Source organism: Oryctolagus cuniculus, chromosome 3 (genome assembly GCF_964237555.1).
Source record: "Oryctolagus cuniculus chromosome 3, mOryCun1.1, whole genome shotgun sequence".
Lineage (NCBI taxonomy): Eukaryota > Metazoa > Chordata > Mammalia > Lagomorpha > Leporidae > Oryctolagus > Oryctolagus cuniculus.
In genome coordinates this window covers 37,111,489-37,137,677 of record NC_091434.1, presented here as the reverse complement: position 1 = coordinate 37,137,677, position 26,189 = coordinate 37,111,489, and the positions used below count along the sequence as shown (strand labels likewise).

General features: G+C 40.9%; 1 protein-coding gene and 1 pseudogene across 12 annotated transcripts in view; both read left to right on the top strand.

Moving 5' to 3' along the window:
* Positions 1-26,189, top strand: part of CARF (calcium responsive transcription factor) — a 76,006-nt gene that overhangs the window by 15,688 nt on the left and 34,129 nt on the right. For 9 of the 12 annotated variants that reach the window (XR_011387158.1, XR_011387157.1, XR_011387156.1 and 6 more), the window contains 6 exons: positions 115-232; positions 688-915; positions 12,353-12,473; positions 13,466-13,595; positions 15,462-15,546; positions 20,099-20,288. Coding sequence is in view for 5 of the 12 variants with exons in the window: in XM_051849257.2 (XP_051705217.1) it covers positions 155-232; positions 688-915; positions 12,353-12,473; positions 13,466-13,595; positions 15,462-15,546; positions 20,099-20,288 (832 nt within the window). In the remaining 7 variants the exon portion in view is untranslated. The remainder of the gene's footprint in view (positions 1-114; positions 233-687; positions 916-12,352; positions 12,474-13,465; positions 13,596-15,461; positions 15,547-20,098; positions 20,289-26,189) is intronic. The other 3 variants (XM_070070358.1, XM_070070356.1, XM_070070357.1) reach the window with 1 other exon arrangement.
* LOC138849125 (phosphatidylinositol 4,5-bisphosphate 3-kinase catalytic subunit alpha isoform-like) lies at positions 3,989-5,481 on the top strand (annotated as a pseudogene).

Genomic DNA, 26,189 nt, shown 5'->3' with positions numbered 1-26,189 from the left:
ATTTGGGAAGTGAACAGATGGAAGATAACTCTCTCTCTGCTTTTCAGGTAAATAAATAAATCATTCTTAAAAAAGTTAACTATTTTGATTGATTAGATATTTAAACTCTTATAGCTATTAAATAGAAGAAAATGGAATTGAGTAAGATGTCAGCATGGAACAGTGTAATGATGCATTACAAGTCAACCATAATGATGTTGAAGATTCAAAAACAGATGCTCAAGAATTTGAGGTAAGGCTTTTTTTTTCTGTTCTAGAGAAAAATAGCATGGCATTCAACAGTTTTTTATGCTTAAGAAATTGTTATGTTTTATGATTCAAGAGTTTAATATTTATCCACATATTCTATTATATATTTAATTTTATGATACAGAGCTTTAAAGTAATGCTTAAACATATTAACAAAAATTTATATGCCAATAAAGATGTGTATATGGAATTATACTTGATCATTTTGGGCTGCATTCTGTGGACAATTTTATGTTGATAAAATTGAGATTATAGAATAAAAATCAATAATGTAACTTAAATACTTTCAGTATGAGAAATGGCAACTCTTACAAAAAGTAAAATGAACAGTTAACTGAAAAATAAATGTCTTTACATGTTTATTGTACATGTTCTATTTTTCAAAAAATAGGATACCTCTTACAAAGACTAAAGTGATTTTTTTTTTCTCTGCAAAAGCATCTAACCTGTATGGACTCTGGGGATACTTCCTTTGGACAAAATGATTCTCCTGCAGTTTTGCCCATCCCTACTCCTGAGGCAAATAATTCACCTACATCACAGAATATCGCAGGGCCTCTGACTCAGACGCAGACTCTTTCTACAGAGCAGTTCCATCTAGTGGACCAAAATGGCCAACCTATTCAATACGAACTTCAGACACTGGGGGATTCTAATGCACAAATGGTAAGTATATTTTATGAATAACCAGTTTTATTCTATTTAGCAAAGTGTACTAGCTTTACTAGACAGCGTTAATTTCTTGGCTTCATAATTGAATTATTGGCTTACATGGTACTTAAAATACTGTTTCCATGACTTTAATTTTTATGTAAAGATTTTAAAAGATTTCCCATTAGAACTATAATTAGTAGTTTAATTTTTTCTTTTCTTTCTTTTTCTTTTTTTTTTTTTTTTGACAGGCAGAGTGGACAGTGAGAGAGAGAGAGAGACAGAGAGAAAGGTCTTCCTTTGCCGTTGGTTCACCCTCCAATGGCCGCCACGGCCGGCACGCTGCAGCCGGCGCACCGCGCTGATCCGATGGCAGGAGCCAGGTGCTTTTCCTGGTCTCCCATGGGGTGCAGGGCCCAAGGACTTGGGCCATCCTCCACTGCACTCCCTGGCCACAGCAGAGAGCTGGCCTGGAAGAGGGGCAACCGGGACAGAATCTGGCACCCTGACCGGGACTAGAACCCGGTGTGCCGGCGCCGCTAAGTGGAAGATTAGCCTAGTGAGCCGCGGCGCCGGCCTCACCTATGCTATTTTGATGCATTATGATATAGCTATTTTGAGCTACCGGGATTCTGGGGTTGAGCTTAATTGGTTGACAAATGGCTAAGTGTAGAGCAGTCTCCTGTGTTTATATTCAGGCTCAATGTATTTCTGGGCCTACACCAGGACTGAAAAGCAAAGAAAAAGCGTAAGCTGCCATGACCATACTGCACCAACAGAAGTTACTATGCAACAGATAATCTAGATGTGAACCAACTGTGTTTAATTTCTCATGTTCCAGACTAAATACTCTGTCAGTTTTCCCTAATATACAACATTTGTTATGATTTCTGTCAGAACAGTTAGAAAGTCTGAACAGTGGGGCCAGCATTATGGCATAACGGGTAAAGCCATCACCTGCAATGTTAGCATCCCATATGGATACTGGTTTGTGTACCATCTGCTCTAGTTGTGATCTAGCTGCCTGCTAATGGCCTGGGAAAAGTAGTGGAGGATGGCCCAAGTGCTTATGCCCCTGCCACCCATGTCAGAGACTTGGTTGAAGCTCCTGGCTTTAGCCTGGCCCAGCTGTTGTGGCCATCTGGGGAGTGAACCAGTGGTTAGAAGATCTCTCTGTGTCTCTCCTTCTCTCTCTAATGCTGATTTTCGAATAAATAAGTAAATCCAAAAGAAAAGTCTGTTCTAACAGAAGAATCAGGGAATCCAGATGTATAAATGACAATCATTTTACATTTTACATTTTCCCTTAAAAGCAAATTTATTTTATTTGAAAAAAAAAGTTGTGTTACCATACACTTTGTAGTTGGAGATTAAACTTTCTATCTATATAAATTGGTTATAAAGATATTGAAGTAGTAGATGGCTCAAAGAGTTTTTCAAGTAAAAAATATATGGTATGAAACTTGGAAATAAATTTAATAAAATAATAATTATCTTCAAATAACTGAAAATATTTTGGGAAACTTAGTGAGGTTTTTTGTTTAGTTTGTTTTAATAGACTTTATTTTTTACAGCACTTTTAGATTCACAACCAAACTGAGCTGAAGGTACAGAGATATTGATGTATATATACTCCCTGTCCTCAGACACATACATAGACTCATTCATTATCAACATCCCCCATCAAGGGGAATGTTCTGAGAGAAATATCACTTTTTTTGGGCAATATTACTTTTTAGAAGTTTTATTTATTCTGAGAGACAGAGACATATATATATAGAAAGAGCGCCCATCCACTAGTTTCACTTCCCAAATAGCTGCAGTGATCAGAACTGGCTCAGTCTGAACGCAGGAACCAGGGACTCACCATGAGTGGCAGGAACCCACTTATTTGAGCCATCACTGCTGCCTCCCAGGGTCTGCATTTGGCAGGAAATTGGAATCAGGAGCCAGAACCAGGTATCAAACCCAGGCACTAGGATGTGGAATGCAGTGGTCTTAACCAGTACACCAAATCCCCACCCCTGCCATAAGGCGTTTTTAAAAATGTTCATCATCTATTTGAAAGGCAGAGTAAGAGAAGAGAAAGACTCTTTTGCCAGTTCACCTTTCAAATGCTTGTGCCAAGAGAGATATTTAGCCATCATCTGCTGCCTCCCGGGATTCATTAGCAGGAAGCTGGATTGGAAGCAGAGTAATGTGGGAGTAGGTGTCCCAATGGTGGCTTAATCTGCCACACTACAACACCCTTCCCTACCATGTGACTTTTTATATAGAAGCTGTCAAGGAAGTAGTAAAACTTCTGTGGTAAGTGAATCTGCAATGGATGAGGAGGTTGTGGAGTGAAGTAGTACTGGTATCCTGTATTGAGCAGAAAAATTATACACAAAGATGTCAATAAATATTATGACTAATCAGCTGAGGTCTTCTGGTCTGCCAGAGATAGGATATATTGCTAGAGCTGACTCTTGATATTGTTTGCTCTCATGGCAAAAATTAGAAATGTAGTATCATTATTGTCAAATAACATGGATTGAAAATAGTGTTTAAAGGTAATAGGTGTAATAAGCTATAGAGGGAGAGAATGGAGGAGACTATTCTACACTGTTTAAGAAATAGTTTGGTGGCTGGTGCTGTGGTGGAGTAGGCTATGCTTTTGCCTGAAGTGCTGGCATCACATATGGATGCTTGTTCGTGTCCCGGCTGCTCCTCTTCTAATCCAGCTCTCTGTTTATGGCCTGGGAAAGCAGTGGAAGATGGCTCAAGTGCTTTGGTCCCTGTACCCATGAGGGAGACCTGGAAGAAGCTCCTGGCTTCAGATCAGCTCAGCTCTAGCCAATGCGGCCATTTGGGGAGTGAACCAGCGGAATGGAGGACCTCTCTTTCTGTCTGTAACTCTGCCTCTCAAACACATAAATAAATCTTTTTTTTTTTTTTTTTTTTTTTTTTAAGGAGAGGGGCCAGCACTGTGGCGTGGTGGTTGAAGCTGCTGCCTGCAGTGCTGACATCCCATGTGGGCGCCAGTTCTGGTCCCAGCTGCTCCACTCTCAATCCAGGTCTCTGTTGTGGCCTGGGAGGGAGGCAGAAGATGGCCCGGGTTCTTGGGTCCCTGCGCCTGCGCGGGAGACCTGACGGAGGCTCCCGGCTCCTGGCTTCAAGTCAGCCCAGCTTCAGCCATCTTAGAGTGAACCAGCTGATTGAGGATCTCTCTCTCTATCTCTCTCTCTCTGCCTCTGCCTCTGCCTCTCTGTGGCTTTGCCTTTCAAGTAAACTAATGGATATATCTTAAAAAAAAAAAAGTTTGGGACAATGAATTAAGAGAAAATGATAAAGAACAATTCTGAGCCATTTACACCCAAGATCCTCTATCTGAAATCACTGAGCAAGAGACATTGTGTAACTATCCTAGCAATTCTACCCAAATTGCTTTTGTCTGTGAAATGGATTTCTAGAGATGAAGTAGCCCAGATGTACAGCTTGGTCAAAGGTTGACCTCCAATCAAACTTATGCAGACTATGGAGCTCCTGGACTAATTACCCAGGTCCGGTGGTTTGAGCTTTTGCTGTTTGATACTTGGAAAAATATTTAACAGATGACAAACTTTCTCAATACCCAGTTCAGCTGGTACAGATCCTAAAATATGAGCAGTATTTGGTAATTTTCGTGTGAGACTTTTACTCAGTAAAGCATCGTCTAACCAAAAGATTGGACACTTTTTCTTTTGGCATTTAAAATCTGAGATGCACAATGAAAGTTAAGTCAGAGGTTTGGCCTGCTTTTGGAGTCCTACTGCCATGCATGTGGCATATATTTAAAGCACCTGAATAGGCAATTGAGGTTCTGGAAAAGATCATTAACTTGACTGACAGTCTCAAACAGGAGAAGAGGATGAGGCACCAAAGGTACAAATGAGGTTCTTAGTTGAGCAGATGAGGCAACCAGACTTCATGGGTGTTCTGCATGGCTTTCTATCTCCTTTAAACCCTGATCATCAACTACAAAATCTCAGGCTTGAAGAATGTTGAATTATATCTTCTACAAAAAGGCCACTGTGGTTGAATTGGAAGAATCCATACATCATTTCAGAGTTACTCTTTCACAACGAGATCATCTTTAAAAATAGGGGTGATTTCCGGCAAGATGTGCTCACACTTCGAATTATTCACGTTATGGAAAATATCTGACAAAATCAAGGTTTTGATCTTCAGATGTTACCCTATGGTTGTCTGTCAATTGGTGACTGTGTGGTCACTTAGTGGTGAGAAATTCTCACACTGTCATGCAGATTAAGTGCAAAGGTGGCCTGAAAGGTGCACTGCAGTTCAGCAGCCACACGCTGCATCAGTGGCTCAAAGACAAGAACAAAGGAGGAAGAGATGATGCAGCCCCCGACCTGTTCTCACGTTCATGTGCTGGCGATTGTGTCACTGCTTTGAGTCTGGGAGTTGGAGAGTGTCACAATAGTGACATCAGGTGAAAGATGGTGGACAACTGTTACATATAGATTTTGGACACATTTTGCATCTCAAGAAAAAACAATTGGTTATAAATAAGAACATGTACCATTTGTTTTGACCTGAGATTTCTTGTTTTTTTGTTTTGTTTTTTTTTTGTTTTTTTTTTTTTTTTTTTAACTTTTATTTAATGCATATAATTTTCCAAAGTACGACTTATGGATTACAATGGCTTCCCCCCCATATCGTCCCTTCCACCCACAACCCTCCCCTTTCCCACTCCCTCTCCCCTTCCATTCACATCATGATTCATTTTCGATTATCTTAATATACAGAAGATCAGCTTAGTATACATTAAGTAAGGATTTCAACAGTTTGCTCCCACACAGAAACATAAAGTGAAAAATAATAGATGATTTTTTTAAATGATGATGAAATCAGAGCAGACCTATTGTCATGTTTAATCCCAGTGAGAGTCAAGTTGGGAATTGATAATTTCTTTTTTTTTTTTTTTCTTTTTTTTTTTTTTACAGAGGATCAGTTTAGTATGCATTAAGTAAGGATTTCAACAGTTTGCACCCCCATAGAAACACAAAGTGAAATATATTATTTGAGTACTCGTTATAGCATTAAATCTCAATGTACAGCACATTAAGGATAGAGATCCTACATGAGGAGTAAGTGCACAGTGACTCCTGTTGTTGACTTTACCAATTGACACTCCTGTCTATGGCATCAGTAATCTCCCTATGCTCCAGTCATGAGTTTCCAAGGCTATGGAAGCCCTCTGAGTTCTCCGACTCTTATCTTGTTTAGACAAGGTCATAGTCAAAGTGGGGGTTCTCTCCTCCCTTCAGAGAAAGGTACCTCCTTCTTTGATGACCTGTTCTTTCCACTGGGATCTCACTCGCAGAGATCTTTTGCCAGAGTGTCTTGGCTTTCCATGCCTGAAATACTCTCATGAGCTTTTCAGCCAGCTCCGAATGCCTTTAGGGCTGATTCTGAGGCCAGAGTGCTATTTAGGACATCTGCCATTCTATGAGTCTGCTGAGTATCTCACTTCCCATGTTGGAAGTGATCCAACATGGGAAGTTTTTTTGTTTTGTTTTTTAAGATTGATTTATTTATTTGAAAGGTAGAGTTACAGAGGTTGAGGCAGAGAGAGAGAGTTCATCCACTGGTTTACTCCCCAAATGGTTGCAACCGCTGGAGCTGGGCCAGTCCAAAGCTAGAAGGCAGGAACTTCTTCAAGGTCTCTCACTTGGGTACAGGGGCCCAAGGACTTGGGCCATCTTCTACTGCTTTCTCAGGCCATAGCAGAGAGCTGGATTAGGAGTGGAGCAGCCAGGACTTGAACTGGCGCCCATATGAGATGCTGGCACTGCAGGTGGCGGCTTTTACTTACTGTGCCACTGTGCTGGCCCCATTGACCTAAGATTTCTTTATAGTAGTTAGTGAATGAGCCTAAGAATACACAAAGACAAGAGAATTTGAGAGGTTTTAGGAGATGTGTTAATAAAGCTTATCCAGCCTTTTGTCAGCATGCCGATCTCATCATAAATCTTTTCTCAATACTTGGCTCTGGAATGCCAGAATTACAGTCTTTTGATATCATTGCATATATTTGAAAGAGCCTAGCCTTAGATAAAACTGAGCAATCAAGTTTGGAATATTTCATGAAATAAATGAACGATGCACATCATGGAGGCTGGATAACAAAAATGAATTGCATCTTCCACACAGTTAAGCAGCATGCATTCAACTAAAATGATAACTGAGAAACAGAGCTCAATATCTGGATTCTATATGACACTGTTAATAACTGTCAGTAGGCAAAGACTGATTGCTTAGGAATTGCACGGTCCATGAACAGCATTAAAATGTACAGCAAGAACATAAATAAAATACTGTGTAATTTAAGTAATGTAAATGCAAACAAGGTTTGATAACACTAAACTATTTCATTTCAGAATTAAGCTTTGGATTAATGTGCAATTTCATTTTATGCCTTAAGTCAAAAAAGATAAACCTTGAAGACTATGTCTTTTAAAAAATTATATTTTTATAATTCTAATTCATATAGAATATGTTTTATATAAATTGTACTTTATATTATATTTATGTATATAAATAAGTGACAGCAAAGGAAAAAGAATGAAGTTCTGTTTGTCTTGCACATACTCTGTGTTTTGAGATGTGGATGCAACCAAGGCTGTTACTGCATTAGGATTGAGTCAACTGGAGTTTATATTGTATTACATAGACTGGAAAAGAGTGACAATTTCTTGTTTTTCCATTGCTGTTCAGTTTATAGTTTGAAGTATGTTTATTTTATTTATTTATTTTTTTGACAGGCAGAGTGGACAGTGAGAGAGAGAGACAGAGAGAAAGGTCTTCCTTTGCCGTTGGTTCACCCTCCAATGGTTGGCGCGCTGAGGCCGGCGTGCCATGCTGATCTGATGGCAGGAGCCAGGTACTTCTCCTGGTCTCCCATGGGGTGCAGGGCCCAAGTACTTGAGCCATCCTCCACTGCACTCCCTGGCCACAGCAGAGAGCTGGCCTGGAAGAGGGGCAACTGGGACAGAATCTGGCGCCCCGACCGGGACTAGAACCTGGTGTGCGGGCGCCGCAAGGTGGAGGATTAGCCTAGTGAGCCGCGGTGCCAGCCTGAAGTATGTTTTTGACTCCATGTTTAATGAAGAAAAATGAGGTCTGGCATTGTGGCATAGCCAGTAAAGCCACCAGCCTACAACCCCTCATCTCATACAGATGCTGTTTCGTTTCCTGGCTGCTCCGCTTCCAATCCAGCTCCCTACAAATGTGCCTGGGAAAGCAGTGGAGAATGACCCAGTGTTTGGGCCCCTGCCACCCACATGGAAGACCTGGTGGAAGCTTCTGGATCCTGCTTTGGTCTGGCCCAGGCCTGGCCATTGGGCAGTCTGGAGAGTGAACCAATGGATGGAAGATCTCTCTCTTTCTCTCTCTATCTCCCTCTGTCTCTTTGTAACTCTTTCAAATAAATCAATCAATCTTAAAAAAAAGAATGCTTGGAGTGGAAGGGACTCAAATTTCTACAGACTTTTTTAATAAATCAAACCTAATGAAAAAAAGGTTTGAAAATTAAATGGTTATTTCATAAATCAGTTTCAGTTATAAAATTTTCATGACTGAGTAGATTATAAAAATTATATTTGTTTAGTTTAGATTTTAAAATAACCACAGCAGTCTTATTTCCTTTTTGTCACTGACAGTGTTTGATATTTCAGATATATTTTAATGAAAATACTTTCTTAAGTGAAAATGTCTAGCGTTTTGAATCTGAAGCTGCTCTGGCATCAGGACTTAGTTGCCTGCTGCCCCACACAGGTTAGATGCCGCCACATTGACAGTTCCCTAGTGCTCTGAGCCAGGTGTTGGGTCCTCTGTTGGAAGACTTTGTGGCAATTTCAGGACCTTGATTCTTACCACAAGTTTAACCATTTTCAGTTTTGTATTCAATGAAAGGGTGTTCTAAAGGTCTAGGCATCTTTATTTTATCTTCCTCACAATATGGACATCTTGTTATATATATATATATTTTTTTTTTTGACAGGCAGAGTGGACAGTGAGAGAGAGAGACAGAGAGAAAAGTCTTCCTTTGCCGTTGGTTCACCCTCCAATGGCCGCCGCGGCTGGCGCGCTGCGGCCGGCGCACCGCGCTGATCCGAAGGCAGGAGCCAGGTGCTTCTCCTGGTCTCCCATGGGGTGCAGGGCCAAGTACTTGGGCCATCCTCCACTGCACTCCCTGGCCACAGCAGAGAGCTGGCCTGGAAGAGGGGCAACGGGACAGAATCCGGCTCCCCGACCGGGACTAGAACCCGGTGTGCCGGTGCCACAAGGCGGAGGATTAGCCTAGTGAGCCGCGGCGCTGGCATATTTTTTATTCTAGTAATGATAGGCAGTTTATAAAGGTGCTGTGATTCCCTTCCACATTTTCTAGTCCATTGCCTTAACCACTCGGCCATGACTACAGATTCCCTTCCACATTTTCATGATCTGCAGATGAAAACTGAAATACTTTAGTTGGAATTCTTATTTTTTTCAAGTTTTTAATTCTCTTTTTCAGCTTTTTTTTTTTTTTTAGATTTATTTTATTTATTTGAAAGAGTTACAGAGAGAGGTAGAGACACACAGAGAGAGGTCTTCCATCTGCTGGTTCACTCCCCAAATGGTCGCCACCGACCAGGGCTATGCAAGGCTGAAGCTAGGAGCTAGGAGCCAGGAACTTCTTCCAGGTCTTCCACTTGGGTGCAGGGGACCAAGTACCTGGGCCATCCTCCACTGCTTTCCGAGCACATTAGCAGGGAGCTGGATGGGGAGTGGAGCAGCCAGGACTCGAACCAGCACCAATATGGGATGTCAGCGCTGCAGGCCAGGCTTTAACCCGCCATGCCATAACAGTGGCCCCTATCTTGATTTGGTAAATTTGTGATGAATTCAGTCTGTATAAATATGAGACAGCTCAGCGGGTTAATGCCCTGGCCTGAAGTGCCGGCATCCCATACGGGCGTCAGTTCTAGTCCCGGCTGCTCCTCTTCCAATCCAGCTCTCTGCCATGGCCTGGGATAGCAGTAGAGGATTGCCCAAATCCTTGGGCCCCTGTACCCACATGGGAGACTCGGAGGAAGCTCCAGGCTCCTAGCTTCAGATCAGTGAAGCTCCGGTCGTTGCGGCCAGTTGGGGAGTGAACCATCAGATGGAAGACCTCTCTCTATGCCTTTACTCTGTGTAACTCTGACTTTCAAATAAATAAGTAGAATCTTAAAAAAAAATTGGAATTCAGTTGGTTTTTGTTTTTAATATTTATTTATTTATTTGAAAGTCAAAGTTAGAGGGAAAGACAGAGAGGGAGGAAAGGAGTGAGAGAGATCTTCCATCCTCTGGTTCACTCCCCAGATGTCTGCAATGGCTAAGAGCCAGAAGCTTTATCGGAGTGTCCCATATAGGTGGCAGGGACGCAAACACTTGGGCCATCTTCTGCTTTTTCCACCAGGCCATTTGCAGGAAGCTGGGATAGAAGTGGGCAGCTGGGACTTGAACCAGTGCCCATCTGGAATTCCAGCATTGCCAGCAGAGATCTTATTTGCTACACTACAGCACTGGCCCCTGTTCTTGATTTTTCAATCAACATTGTTTTCATGTTTTACAATGCAAGAGAAAAATCTAGTCGGAATGACTGAGGGAGAGTTACTTACTAAAATGGACAGTAGACTTTGGATAAAACAGTTAAGGTATTTCAGCAGGAGAGCTATATGATAGGTGGTAAAATGTATATGGTGTCCAAAAAGTCTGGGACCATTCAGTAGACTTACCTTCAAATAATATATTAGTTACATTTTCAAAATAGAGGATCAGAATATTTTTCTTCAACTTCAGATGTCTTTTTAGTTGCTTTTAGTTCCTCTAAATTTGAGACAGTGCTTTCAGTTGCTAAACTGAAGAAGAGTACAATAAATACAATATTTCTCCTTTGTTTTTAGACTTTTTAGTTACTCTGTAGTATTCTTTAAGGACCAAGACAGGTATATAAATGCAGAGATTTTTAAAAAAGTGATGTTTAGGGGCTGGCACTGTGGCCTAGCAGGTGAAGCCGCTGCCTGCAGTTCCAGCATCCCATATGGGTGCTGGTTCAAGTCCTGGCTGCTCCACTTCCAATCCAGCTCTCTGCTATGGCCTGGGAAGGCAGTGGAGGATGACCCAAGTCCTTGGGCCCCTGTACCCGCATGGGAGACCTGAAGAAGCTCCAGGTTCCTGGCTTCGATGGGCCCGGCTCAGACCATTGCAGACATTTGGGGAGTGAACCAGCAGATGCAAGATTTTCTTTCTCTCTCTCTCTCTCTCTCTCTGCCTGCTTCTGCCTCTCTCTAACTCTGCCTTTCAAATAATAAATAAATGTTTTTTAAAAAAATGCCATTTGGCTAGAAATCTAACATGTCACCTTTTTTAAAAAAAAATTATTTATTTATTTGAAGGGCAAAGCATCACAGAGAGAGGGAGAGAGAGAGAGAGAAAGATCTTCCATCTGCTGGTTCATTCCCCAGATGGCCACAACAGACAGGGCTGGGCCAGGCTGAAGCCAGGAGCTTTTTTTGGGTCTCTCATTTAGGTGGCAGGGGCCTAAGCGGTTAAGCCATCCTGCACTGCCTTTCCCAGGCCATTAACAGGGAGCTGGATCGAAAGTGGAGCAGCCAGGACTTGAACCTATGGCCATATGGGATGCTAGTATTGCAGGCAGCAGCTTTTATCTACTATCCCACAACGCCAGCTCCACAAGTTGCCATTTTTAAAATAATGAATGAAACTGACTTAAAATATTGGACACATGATTGCCACACAAATATGTATGAATAATATAATAAATAACAAAAAGTAAGTGTATAAAGCTTAATTGGAACCTTGTTCTGATTTTAAGTCATTAGGCCACTTGGATATATAATGATTAAGGCCATAGGTGGTTCAGACGAGGGTCAAGGTGCTTGCTTTGGGTCTTTTTTTTTTTTTAAAGATTTATTTATTTATTTGAAAGTTGGAATTACACAGAGAAGGAGAGGCAGAGGCAGAGAGAGAGAGGTCTTCCATCCGCTGGTTCACTCCCCAATTGGCCTCAACGGCTGGAGCTACGCTGATCCGAAGCCAGGAACTTCTTCCAGGTCTCCCACGTGGGTGCAGGGGCCCAAGCACTTGGGCCATCTTCTACTGCTTTCCCAGGCCACAGCAGAGAGCTGGATTGGAAGTGGAACAGCTGGGACTTGAACCAGCGCCCATATGTGATGCCTGCACTGCAGGCAGCGGCTTTACCCGCTACGCCACAGCACCAGCCATGCTTTGAATCTTAGCTTCACCATTTATCAGTTGTGGGGCCTTGGAAACAATTAGAGATAGGCATGTGTTTAATAATTTAACAGTCTGTGAAATCAGTATAGGCACATGCATTTGATTTTCTTTTAAATCCTCCAAGATGCTTGTTGCCAGCACATCAGAAAATGGACAGGTGCTTCGCGTGATTCCATCCGCCCAGACAGGAATGACGCAAATGATGATACCGCAGAGGCAGCTTGCAGACGTCAGCAGTCCTCAGGGTGAGTATAATGGGATATGGGGGATTTGAGAATGTTTTAAAAAACAAGTATATGTTTCAGAGAATCACTTCCTAAAAGTCAGTGCTGAAATTGATCTCATTAGGTAACTCTGTAAACTGAATAATTAGGAAAGTTACTTAGCCCAAATAAATTTCAAGTTCATTTTTCAACTCCTGTCTAGGTTAGCTGTCTATTTCATTTTGGAATTCTGTGAAGCTGGTTGACTCCTGCTTCCTCTCAAATAACCAGTGAGCATAAAATAAATTATTCTTAATTTTAGTAACAGTAATAACAGCAGCGATAACGAGAGTATAGTGCTAATACCTAAAGCAGTTTATTGCATTTTTATTTTCATTGATTTTTTTAACCATGTGGTCATTTCTTTTGTTAACTGTCCTTTTTATCCTCTTGCTTTTTTCTTTCTTGTTCCTTCAGATTCAGAAAGGAGAATCATACGCGCCATTTCTTTTTGTATTTTTTTCTATTTGATAATTGCTATTCTTTGTTTTCCTGCCTTTTCCATCTATTTGAATCTCATCTATAACATAATAGCTACAGCTATTTTGTTGCTGTTTCATAGTAAATAGTTAAAAATAAATATTTTTACCATAGTGTTTTGATTCATCTTGGTTAAATTGTTAAAACATAAGAAGAAAGATGTCTGTTGAAGACATTTTAAATATAGTATACAGATTGAGAAAAAGTTTTACATTGTCCTATTGTGAAACTTTTATATTTATTTTTATCATTTTTTATCCTTGCTGTTCAACGTAAGTTCCAAAAACTTAATTTCAAAGTTCCAGTAGACATAATTTAAAGTTAAGCAAGTTTGTCATAGCAACTGTCAACAAAGCCTTGTAAGTTTTGTTATCTTTAGCTTCAAAGCAATTCTTCCTTTTCGTATTACAAATACACAAGTTCTAGATAGATAAACTCATATGGTATTATTCAAGCTCTGATTTTGCCTTGTTGTTGTTGTTCTTGTTGTTAAGATGTCCCTGAAGAGAAACCCAGTGACAGAAACTTACCAGCTGTAAGAGTGGATGCTCCAGCAGATGATACTAGTAGTTTGATTCTTCCTCCACAAGCAACCCTCACGTTGCCCAAAAAGTCAGTGGCCAGGTGAGTCAGTAGGAAAGAGGATCTCCTCTTTAGATGTCACTGTAAATGTTCACAGCTAAAGCTGGCAAACTATAGAAAAGGACAGAAATTTAGAAAATAGAAGAAACTGTGATAAAATATCTCTCTCTCTCTTTTTTTTTTTTTTTTTTTTTTGAGATTTATTTTTACTCGATTTGAAATACATAGTGATGGAGAGGGAGAGACAAAGATCAACCATCTGCTGGTTCATTCTCCAAATAGGCCAGTGACAGTGCTGAGCCAGGCCAAGGCCAGGATCCTAAATTCCATCCATGTTTCCCACCTGGGTGACAGCGGCCCAAGCACTTGAGTCATCATCCCCTGATTCCCAAACACATTAGCAGGAAGCTGGATCAGAAGCGCCCCGACTGGGACTAGAACCTGCTGTGCTGGCGCCGCAAGGTGGAGGATTAGCCTAGTGAGCCGCGGCCCCAGCCTCAAGTAATAAATCTTTAAAATGTTTTTAAACAACTTTTATTACAGTTTTTATTTTTGGTTTAAAATATATTGTTGGTAATTTAGGGAAATATGTGCTAGATATATATGTTTATATTTTAATTGCTCTACAAATGTATTTTTGAATTAAGATAATATTTGACATTTAATCTTAGAAATTACATAATGCTACTCTTTTTTTTATAAATTTTTTTTATTTGACAGGTAGAGTTATAGACAGTGAGAGAGAGAGACAGAGAGAAAGGTCTTCCTTTCACCCCCCAAATGGCCGCTAGGGCCTGCGCTGCACCGACCGGAAGCCAGGAGCCAGGTGCTTCTTTCTGGTTTCCCATGCGGGTGCAGGCACCCAAGCACTTGGACCATCCTCCACTGCCCTCCTGGGCCACAGCAGAGAGCTGGATTGGAAGCGGAGCAACTGGGACTAGAACCCGGCGCCCATATGGGGTGCCGGCGCTGCAAGGCGGAAGATTAACCAAGTGAGCCACGGCGCCGGCCCCATATAATGTTACTCTTAAGTCATCTGAAAATGTTCTTATAGTTCATTTTAAAACAAAACTTTATTTACTTATTGATTTGAAAGACAGTTGAACAGACAAAGACAATTGCCATCTGCTGGTTGATTCCACAGTTTCCCAAAAGAGCTGAGACGGCCCTGGCCAAAGCCAGGAGTAGGGAATATAATCCAGGTATCCCACTTGCATGGCAGAAACTTATTTACCTGAGCCATCACTGTTACCTCACAGGCTCTGCATTGGCAGGATACTGGAGTCGGGAACCTGAGGTGGGAGCAGAATCCACTTTATTTTTGTTTTTTAATATTCATTTATTTATTTGAGAGGCAAAGTTACAGACAGAGAGAGGGAGAGACAGACAGAGAGGTCTTCCATCTGCTGGTTTGCTCCCCAAATGGCCACAGTGGCAATGGCTGGAGCTAGGCCAATCTGAATCCAGGAGCTTATTCCGGGTCTCTCACATGGATACAGGGCCCAAGCACTTGGACCAATTTCCACTGCTTTCTCAGGCCCTCAGCAAGGAGCTGGATCAGAAGTGGAGCAGCCAGGACTCAAACCTGTACCCATATGGGTTGCTGGTGCCTCAGGCAGAGGCTTAACCTTCTATACCACAGCATTGGCTCCTCACTTCATTTTTTGATAAATGGAAAGTAATCATATAATGAAAATAGTACACATAAGCTTTAGGAGAGAGAAATGAATTTTTTGTGACTATAGGTACCTGGAAGAGCAAACTCAGGCCTTCAATTTAGCAGGTAATTAAAGAAAATAATTATTATACCGTCAGGTTAATCTATAGTTATAAGAGGATAGAGCAGTTGAATGCCTTTTGTGCGTATATGTAGAACTGTATATTAAACATATTCCTCTTCTATTCTAGAATGCTTGAAGAACCTTTTTTGGCTCCTCTTCAGCCACTTTCTTCTAATACACCTATCTGGGCCTGCCGCCTTAGGAGCTGTGAGGTGAGGTAAAAATAATCTTTATCTAGAATTACTTAACTGGTTATAACCATAATTCATCTCCAAATGCCCACCTTTGAGTATAATGAATAGACTGTATCTATATTTTCTTTGTATTCATGCTAAATCTGATCTCATCTTTTTCTTATTCTTTAGAGAATAAAAGCTCTATTAAAACAGAAGTCATATAAATTCCTTCATACTTCACTAACGTTTCTTCTCTTGTAACTCTTCTTCCCATATTTTTGGCAAAGCTTCACCCACTTGTTTCTCTACTTTTTTTTTCTTGACCATTCCTACTCCTTATTTACTTACTCTTACTTCTTTTCATATTCTCAGTAGAAGTAGTTTTTATTTTTTAAAGATTTATTTATGTATTTGAAAGGCAGAGTTGCATAGAGAGAAGGAGAGACAGAGAAGAAGAGAGATCTTCCATCTGCTGGTTCATTTCCCCAAATGGCCATAATGGCTGGGATGGACCAGATGGAAACCAGGAGCCTGGAATTCCATCTGGGTCCCCAACGTGGATGCAGGTGCCCAAGCACTTGGGCCGTCTTCCACTGCCTTTCCAGGTGCACTAGTAAAGATCTGGATCAGGAGTAGAACAGGACTGGAACCTGTGCTCATATGCATGTCAGTATTAACCCACTGTGCCACAGTGCTGGCCTGCTCGGTAGGAATTTTTAAGACTTCCTGACTTTATCTTTTTCTACATTTTATGTCTTGGTGGGTTTACCTACTTTGTGAACTTTCAGCTCTCTCATTTATAACACTAATTGCTGTATGTGTGTCATCACTTTCTTAATTCTGCCCTCGCTCTTGGAGGTCTCTAATCATTACTTGAAGCTTTCTTTGAATTTCATCTCCAATTTACAGTATCCAGGAGCCAGTGTTGTGGTGTACCAGATTGGGCTACCACCTGTGATGCCAGCTTCTCATATGGTCACAGGTTCAAGTCCTGGCTGCACCTCTTCTGGTCCAGCTCCCTGTTAATGGCCTGGGAAAGCAGTGGATGATGACCCAAGTGCTTTGGCCTCTGTATCCACCCAGATGGAGCTCCTGGCCTTAGCCTGGCCCAGCCTTGGCCATTGCAGCCATTTGGGTAGTGAGCCAGGAGATGGAATACTCTTTTTCTCTCTGTCTCTGTCTTCTCTGTAATTCTGCATTTCAAGTAATATAAATAAATCTTTTAAAAAATTTATTGTATCTCAAACTGAAATAATCTACACCAGCACAGTGAGTTCTACTTCCTGAATTCTGTGTCTGTGTGATGACAAATGCCATCTCCTCAGACACCCAGCCACAAAGCTTTAGTCTCCCTTTTTCCTTTCCTACATTCAGGTAATCACCTGAATGATTTTTCAGTTTTTCCTTTAAAGTGTCTTTTTTTTGGACCCATTTTTCTATAGCCATTAAGAAAAAACTGTTAGGCTTAATTACAGTAATAGCCTTCTCTTTAATCACTTCAGTTCTTCCATTTCTTGTTGCTAAAATATATTTTTCTAAAAAACTTGTCAGTAAACATTACTTTCACCCTCTTTTCTTACTGTCCAATAAGTTCAGTGTTATTTTTTCCAGAGTGCTTAGCTGCAGAAGCTAGCTTTCAAGGCCTTCCATAATCTTGTGTCGTCCTATCTTGTCCTATTTTCCTTCTTTTCTCTGACCTTTGCTTCTCATTAGCTTAGTCCTCCTACTTTCTAAAAACATGTCAGACTTTCTTTAGCGCTGTCATGTTTCTCTTCCTACATGTTATTTTTTTCCTACTTACCATTTACAACTGTTCTTCAAATACTAGTGCAGTTATCTAATGATTATTTTAGCTGTTAGCTATTTCTTTATATTCTTTAGTATTTATTTTCATTATTATTCTTAATTATTTACTAACTTTAATTGTTCTTCATTACTTAACAAGTAGATTTTTGAGGGAAGTGATCAAACCAAAGATGGTAATAAGTTTTTAAAATGCTTCATTGTTTTATTTTTTTAAATTTTAAAAAAGATTTATTTATTAATTTGAAAGGCAGAGTTACAGAGAGGAAGAGGCAGACAGAGAGAGAGAGAGAGAGAGAGAGAGAGGTGTCTTCCATCCAGCTGTTCACTCTCCAAATGGCTGCAATGGCTGGAGCTGTGCCAATCTGAAGCCAATAGCCAGGAGCTTCTTCCAGGTCTCCTATGCAGGTGCAGGGGCTCAAGCACTTGGGCCATCTTCTACTGTTTTCCCAGGTCACAACAGAGAGCTGGATCAGAAGTAGAGCAGCCGGGACAGAACCAGTGCCCATATGGGTTGCTGCACTGCAGTCGGTGGCTTTATCCACTATGCCTTGGCGTCAGCCCCATGCTTCATTGTTTTAAATGAAATGTGGAAACAAAAACATTCTTTCAGTTTTAATATTTTGAGAAGATTTCTAATAATAAGTTTTATGATGTGATACCTTGCATTTTTTTGAATGCTCTGCATATTAGAATACTCACAGACATGTGGTCAAACACCTTATTTTACAACTCAGTGCATTATGTGTCTTACCTAAAATTATACATCTTATATAAAACTGGTTAAGACCATCCTGCAGACTGAATATTCTCTTCCATGGAAGATTTCTCTTTTTACCATTTATTTGCTAATTTGAAAGTCAGAGAGAGAGATCTTTCATCCACTGGTTCACTCCCCAAATGGCCACAACAACCAGGGCTGGACCAAGCTGAAGCAAGGAGTCAGGAGATTCTTCGAGATCTTCCACTTGGGTTCAAGAGCCCAAGCACTTGGGCCATCTTCCGCTGCTTTCCCAGGTGCATTAACAGGTAGCTGGATTGGAAGTGGAGCAGCTGGATCTCAAACTAGCACACATATTGGATGCTGGTGTCACAGGTGGCAGCTTTACATACTATACCACAATGCTGGCTCCCAGTTAAGGATTTTTCTCTTCTCCCAAGCAATATCAATTTTTGGTTAATGAGTAAAGAAATATTTTTTGCATTTTTGTTTCAAAATATTTTTTACTTCTACTTTAGTATTTCTCATTTAACAACTTTTTCTATAGACATTTTTTTTCTGATTTGACCAGAGTATTTCAAATACTCGATTAAACTTTTTTTTTTTTTTTTTTTTGACAGGCAGAGTGGACAGTGAGAGAAAGACAGAGAGAAAGGTCTTCCTTTTGCCGTTGGTTCACCCTCCAATGGCCACTGCAGCCAGCGCGCTGTGGCCAGTGCATCGCACTGATCCTAAGCCAGGAGCCAGGTGCTTCTCCTGGTCTCCCATGCGGGTGCAGGACCCAAGGACTTGGGCCATCCTCCACTGCACTCCCTGGCCATAGCAGAGAGCTGGCCTGGAAGAGGGGCAACCGGGACAGAATCCGGCGCCCCGACCGGGACTAGAACCCGGGGTGCTGGCGCTGCAGGTGGAGGATTAGCCTATTGAGCCACGGCGCTGGCCTAAACTTTTATCTATAGGCCTATCTATATACCTGATTAAATTGTACTAATTCAATTTTTTTTGTTTAAGTGACATATGTATTCTGTCTATTTTATTTGATTTAAAAGTAGTACAGTTAAACTTTATAATCCTACTTTTATTTGTAATAGACATTTTGATAAAGAAATAGCCAGACAAAAAGAAAGTTTGTAAGTGACTCTTCATTATTTTTAAGGGAAATTGTACTTATGCCTTGCCATGTTTCAGAAAAAAATTTAATATAGCTTACAAAAAATATAAAATATGCTAGCAAGGTAAATATTAAGAGTGGGAGGTAAAGGATAAATAAAAACAAGAATGGGAATGTAAAAATAGCAATAAGAAAGTACATATCTTAATGAAGTGTGTGTATATGTATGCTCTTTACAAATATACACACCTGCCTGTAATCTAAGAGTCTACATTTCAAAAGGGAAATCCAAGTTGTTAACTAAATTCTTTACCTATTAAATAAGAGAAGTTATGCTAATTTCCTGAAAGAATTGAATACATTTTAATTTTTTTAAATAAAATAAAGAACAAACTACCATTTTTGGTACTAAGTCCAGACAGGATTTCCTCTCCATGAAGAATCATCATTAAAAAAATTTAATGAGTCAATTCTTCTACAACATTTTATGGGAAATACAATCACAATTTTCATAGGATTTCAGGTAGATTCATGGCATTGTGTCAAAATCAGTCTCAGTTCAAAGAAACCCCACTGACAACTAGTGCTCTGGCTAATTTGATGCTTATCTCAAAATGTTCCAGGGGTAGGATTTTTAATATCCAGAAGAGCATGTGCACTGTATGTTCTTGAAGTTACCCTCTCTAAATATTGTCTGTTGTCCCTGTCAAACAAAATATAGATAAAGATAGGATATCAATTTGGTATCCATATTTCCCTAAATCATACCTGGAGAATATCTCTTTAATGATCCTGATTGAACTGAGATCAGACCTACTGGTTGTAATAGACCAATGATCTGATGGCAAGAACCTTTCTCTTATGAAAGCTGATGAGACAACCATCTCATTAAACGCACTATGTAGTGAAGCATACTTGCTACTAATTTTGTTACGTAATTTTACTGCTTGCAGAAAATTGGAGATTCATACCGTGGCTACTGTGTAAGTGAGACTGAATTAGAAAGTGTCCTAACATTCCACAAGCAGCAGACTCAGAGTGTTTGGGGGACCCGCCAGTCTCCAAGCCCAGCGAAGCCAGCCACTCGCCTGATGTGGAAATCTCAGTATGTCCCGTATGATGGAATCCCATTTGTCAATGCAGGTACTTTTTAAATAATTATTTTAAAAGGTTCAGCAGAAGTCACAGTCCATAGTTAAAAATGATTTTTTTTCTTAAAATGATTTATTTTCATTTTAGTAGATAACAACTTTTTTTTTTTTTTGAAAGATTTATTGATTTTACTTGAAAGAGTTACACAGAGAGAGGAGAGGCAGAGAGAAAGACAGAGAGAGAGAGATCTTCCATTCGATGGTTCACTCCCCAGATGGCTGTAATGGCCAGAGCTGTGCTGATCCGAAGTCAGGAGCCAGGAGCTTCTTCCTGGTCTCCCACATGGGTGCAGGGGCCCAAGGACTTGGGCCATCTTCCACTGCCTTCCCAGGCCATAGCAGAGAGCTGGACAGGAAGTGGAACAGCTGGGTCTCGAACCAGAGCCCATATGGGATGCCAGCACAGCAGGCAGAGGATTAACCAAGTGATCCACGGCACCGGCCCCAAACATGTAAATTCTAATAGGCCTATTTAAAAAAATATAAAAAGGACAATTTTATTATTTTTTAAAATGTCTGCTGTGATTTTAAACATTTGTAGTTTTCTGCCACCGAGATTGGGATAATTTGTTATACAGCAATAGATAATACTAATAAATAGATTTGAAAACAATAGAACTGGGGTTGGTGTTTGGTACAGTTGGTTAAGTCACATCCCATACTGGAGCAGAGGTTCAAGTCTCGGCTGTTCTGCTCCCTATTCTGTTCTAATGCTCCTGGGAAAGCAGCAGGTAAGGGCCCAAGTACTTGGGCCCCTGAAATGCCCCGGGACAGATGGAGTTCCAAGCTCCTGGCTTTGGCGTGGCCAATCCCTGCTGTTGTGACCATCTGGGGAGTGAACAAGTGTATGGAAGATATTTCTTTGTCTCTTCCTCTCTCCGTGTATCACTCTGCCTTTCAAATGAATAAAAAAGTCTTTTTACAAAAGAAAACCATAAAGCATAAAGATTTTAAGCTGAATATCCTACTGTTCTGTAGGATACAGCAAAGTTTTAAAAAAAAACTTCAAAATTAAAAAAAAAACACAATAAAATATTGATAAATCTGACATTAAAATTTAAAACTCTGTTTACAAGACACCACAACTAAAATAAAACAAAAGCAGCAATTTTATAAACAGCATTATATAATACATACAATAGGGGCCAGCGCTGTGGCGCAGTAAGTTAATCCTTCTTTTGTGGCTTCAGCATCCCATATGGGCGCCATTTCAAATCTCGGCTGCTCTCTTCTTCCAGTCCAGCTCTCTACTATGACTTGGGAAAGCTGTAAAAGATGGCTCAAGTGCTTGGGCCCCTGCACTTGCGTGGGAGACCAGAAAGAAGCACCTGGTTCCTGGCTTCGGATTGGCTCAGCTCCAGCCCTTGCGGCCATTTTGGGGAGTGAACCAACAGACAGAAGACCTCTCTCTCTGTCTCTCTCTCACTCTGTAATTCTACCTCTCAAATAAATAAATAAAAATCTTAAAAAAAAACCACATACACACAAAATACATATAATAAAGAATTTCTATGGAGAATATAAAAAAGCATACTTTTTTTAAAAAGATTAAAGAACTATATAGAAAAATGGGCAAAGGCTATAAACAGACAGTTTTTTTTAAAAGGTGGCAAATGAGGGCCAGTATTGAGATGTAGTGATAAAGCCACAGCCTGCAATGCCGGCATCCATATGGGCACCTGTTTGAGTTCCACTTCCGAATCCTGCTCCCTGCTAATGGCCTGGGAAAAGCACTGGAAGATGGCCCAAGTGCTTGGGCCCCTGCTACCCACGTGGGAGACCTGGAAGAAGCTCCTGGCTTCTGGCTTTGGCCTGGCCCGGCCCTGGTCATCTGGGGAGCGAACCAGCAGATGGAAGATCTCTGTCTCTCCTTCTCTCTATGTAACTCTGCCTATCAAGTAAATAAATAAATCCTTTAAAAAATAATCACTTTTCATGTTGATTTTTTAAAAAGATTTTATTATTTATTTATTTGAAAGGTAGAGTTACAGACAGTGAGAGGGAGAGACAGAGAGAAAAGTCTTCCTTCCATTGGTTCACTCCCCAGATGGCTGCAAGGGCCGGAGCTGCACCAATCTGAAGACAGGAGCCAGGAGCTTCTTCCTGGTCTCCCACGAGAGTGCAGGAGCCCAAGGACCTGGGCAATTTCTACTGCTTTCCCCGGCCACAACAGAGAGCTGAATTGGAAGAGAAACAGCCAGGACTAGAACTGGAGCCCATATTGGATGCTGGCAAGCAGGTGAAGGATTAACCTACTGTGCCACCGTGCCGGCCCCTCAGGTTGATTTTTTTAAATAAGATAGCAAATGAGCACAAAGGTGTTCACCTTCACTAGCAAATAACAGGAAAATATGTCATATTTCTCAGACTGACAAAAAGAAAAGTTTCACAACACCCTAAAACACTTTAATTCGCTGATCAATGTGAATATCACAAATAGACAAATAGGAAGCAATAAAAAGTATGCAGCATACCTATGGGGTATTCTTAGAAAAATCAAGTCTGTTTTTAATCAAAGTTCTGGAGCTAACAGTTTATAGGAAATATAAGAGATAAAAGAACACACTATATCACAGAGATGGAATCAGAAAAATCTAGAATGCAGCAAACTACCTGTGCAAAAGGAGGAGAAAAATCTGTAGATGAAAAGAAATTTCAGATACTTATTAAACAGATGCAGTCTGTGGATCTTGTTTGGATTAGAATTTGAAGGAGCTGGTGTTGTGACCTAGTGGGTAAAACCACCCCACATGGGCTCTAGTTTGTGTCTCAGCTGCTTCACTTCCAATCCAGCTCCCTGCTAATGGCCTTGGAAAAGCAGCGGAAGGTGGTCCATGTGTTTGGGCTCCTGCTACCCACGTGAGAGACTCAGATGAAGTTCCTTGCTCCTGGCTTTGGGCTGGCTCAGCCCTGGCTGTTGTGGTCTTCTAGGGAATGAACCAGCAGATGGAAGATTCTTTCTCTCTTTGTGTCTCTCCCTCTCTCTATGTAACTCTGACTTTTAAATAAATTTTTTTAAAAAAATCTTTAAAATTTTGAATAAACCTATGGGGGAAAATACCTGTGAGACAGAAAAATGTAAATATTGGAAATCATAACATTATGAAATTACTGTTAATTTTGTTTTTAAGATTTATTTATTTATTTGAAAGGCAGAGTTACTAGAGAGGTAGAGGCAGAGAAAGAGAGAGGTCTTTGATCTACTGGTTCACTTCCCAAATAGCTGCAACGGATGTAGCTAAGCTGATCTGAAGCTAGGAGTCAGTAGCTTCTTCCGGTTGCAGAGGCCCAAGGACTTGGGCCCTCTTCTACTGCTTTCCCAGGCTATAGCAGAGAGCTGGATGGGAAGTGGAGCAGCCAAGGCTCCAAAGCACCCATATGGGATGCCAGAACTGCAGGCGGCAGCTTTACCCACTATGCCATAGCACCAACCCCACCATTAATTTTTTTGAAATGTGATAATGGGATTGTCAAATGTGTGTACATGTGTGTATAAGAGCCTTTCAAGTATGTGTCTTTGTGTGTGTTTAAGAGTTCTTAGGTGGGAATTTGGTGCATGGGTTAAGAGGCCACTTGACACCCATACCGCTAATGGAGTGCATAGGTTTATATCCCATCTCTGCTTTCAATTCTGGCTTCCTACTAATGCCCACCTTGAGAGGCACCATGCAATGATTCAAGTGTTAAGGTCTCCGCTACCTAGATAGGAGACCCAGATTAATTTAATTTGGCTACTGGTTTCAGCCTGGCCCTGTCTCAGTTATTGAGGGCATCTGTGAAGTCAATGGAAGATCCATCTCTGTCTCTGCCTTTCAAAAAAAAAAAAAAAAAAGAATCACCATGAAAACTTTTTCTTTTTTGAAGATGTATTTATTTATTTGAAAGGCAGAGAGAGAGAGAAAGGTGTTCCATCTGCTGGTTCATTCCCCATATGGCTGGAGCCGCACTGATCCAAGGCCAGGAGCCAATAGCTTCTTCTGGGTCTCCCACATGGGTGCAGGGGCCCAAGGACTTGAGCCATCTTCTACTGCTTTCCTAGGCCACTGCAAAGAGATGGATCAAAATTGGAGCAGCTGGGACTTGAACCAACGCCCACAGGGGATGCTGGCACTACAGGCGGCGGCTTTACCCACCACACCACAGCACCAGCCCCAAGATCACTTTTTTATAAAAGGGTCTCTATCTTTTAGAGATATTTACTTAATGTATACCATATACTTTAGAATTATACATGAAATGATATGGCATCTGCAATTTATTGTAAAGCCATCTGGGGGAATGAAAAAGCAGGTAGGGGATAAATAAGACAGGATTGACTATATGCTGATAGTTGTTGAAGCTAAATGATAGCTACCTGGAGTGATGGGGTTTCTTATATTATACCTCTATTTTTATATACATATGCAAATTTTCATAATACATTGATTTTTAATAGTCTAGCAATGTTGGGGCCCATGTTGTGGGGCAGTGGGCTAAGCTGCTTCTTGTGAGGCCAGCATCCCATATTGCAGCACAGTTTGAATCCTGACTGCCCCACTTCCAGTCTAGCTCTTTGCTAATGTGCCTGGGAAAGCAGCAGAAGATGGTCCAAGTGTTTGAGCCCCTGCCATCCCCACGGGAGACCTGAATGGAGTTCCAGGCTCTTGACTTCAGCCTGGACCAATCCCCCCTGTTGTGGCCATTTGGGGAGTGAATCAGCAGATGGAAGATCTCTCTCTCTCTGTCTCTTCCCCTGCCTCTCCCTGTCACTCTGCCTCTCAAATAAATAAATAAATCTTTTTAAAGAAAAAAAAAACATTTTGTGCTAAGTCATGGGGTAATATCAGAAAGGGAAAGAAATTCTTTTAAAAAAAAGATTTTAAAAGGTATTAGAAATGCCCCAGGAAACAAAGATTTTTGGAATCCACCTTACTGCAAAACTTGACTTGAACAATGTAAGGCTGTATGCAGTCTTTGTTCCTTTTACTGAAACTATTCATAAAGAACTACTGTTAAGTTTTTTGCTATTGTCTACATGATACTTGGTAGAAGTATTCTCTAATATTATCATAGCACATTCCAAATATTCAAAATTCTGAAATACACTTGGTCCAAAAACTTTCAGAGAAGCGATTCTGGACCTGTACCACAACTTTAGAGAGCAATTTAAAGTAATTTTTAAAAAAGATTTATTTATTTATTTGAGAGGCAGAGTTATAGACAAAGAGAAGGTGAGAGAGAAAGATATCTTCCATCCACTGGTTCACTCCCCAAACAGCTGTAACAGCTGGAGCTGGGCCAATCCAAAGCCAGGAGCCAGGAGCTTCTTCCAGGTCTCCCACATGGGTAGCAGAGGCCCAAACACTTGGGCCATCTTATGATGCTTTTCCCAGGCCATTAGCAGGGAGCTGGATTTGGAAGTAGAACTTGAACCAGTGCCCATATGGGATGCTGGCATTGCAGGCTTTACCACTACATCACAGGGTTTCAAGCACTTGGGCCATCCTCCACTGTTTTCCCAGGCCTTATCAGAGAGCTGGATCGGAAAAGGAGTAGCAGGGACATGAACTGGTACCCATATGGGATGCCAGCATGGCAGGCAGAGGCTTAGCCTGCTAAGCCACAGCGTCAGCCTGAAATAATCTTTTAAAGACAAAATGTACATGCTTTACAACCAGCAATTCCACTTTATGGTGTTTACTCTTGAAAAGTCAATTACACTTGTTCATCAGAAGTCATATATTGTAGAAGTTTGACTATAGCATTCTCACTTTTTTAAAATTTATTTTATTTATTTAAAAGCAGAGTTAGAGAGGTAGACACAGAGATCTTCCATCCCCTGGTTCACTCCCAAAATGGCCGCAACAGCCAGGGCTGGGCCAGGCCAAAGCCAGGAGCTTCTTCTTGATCTGCC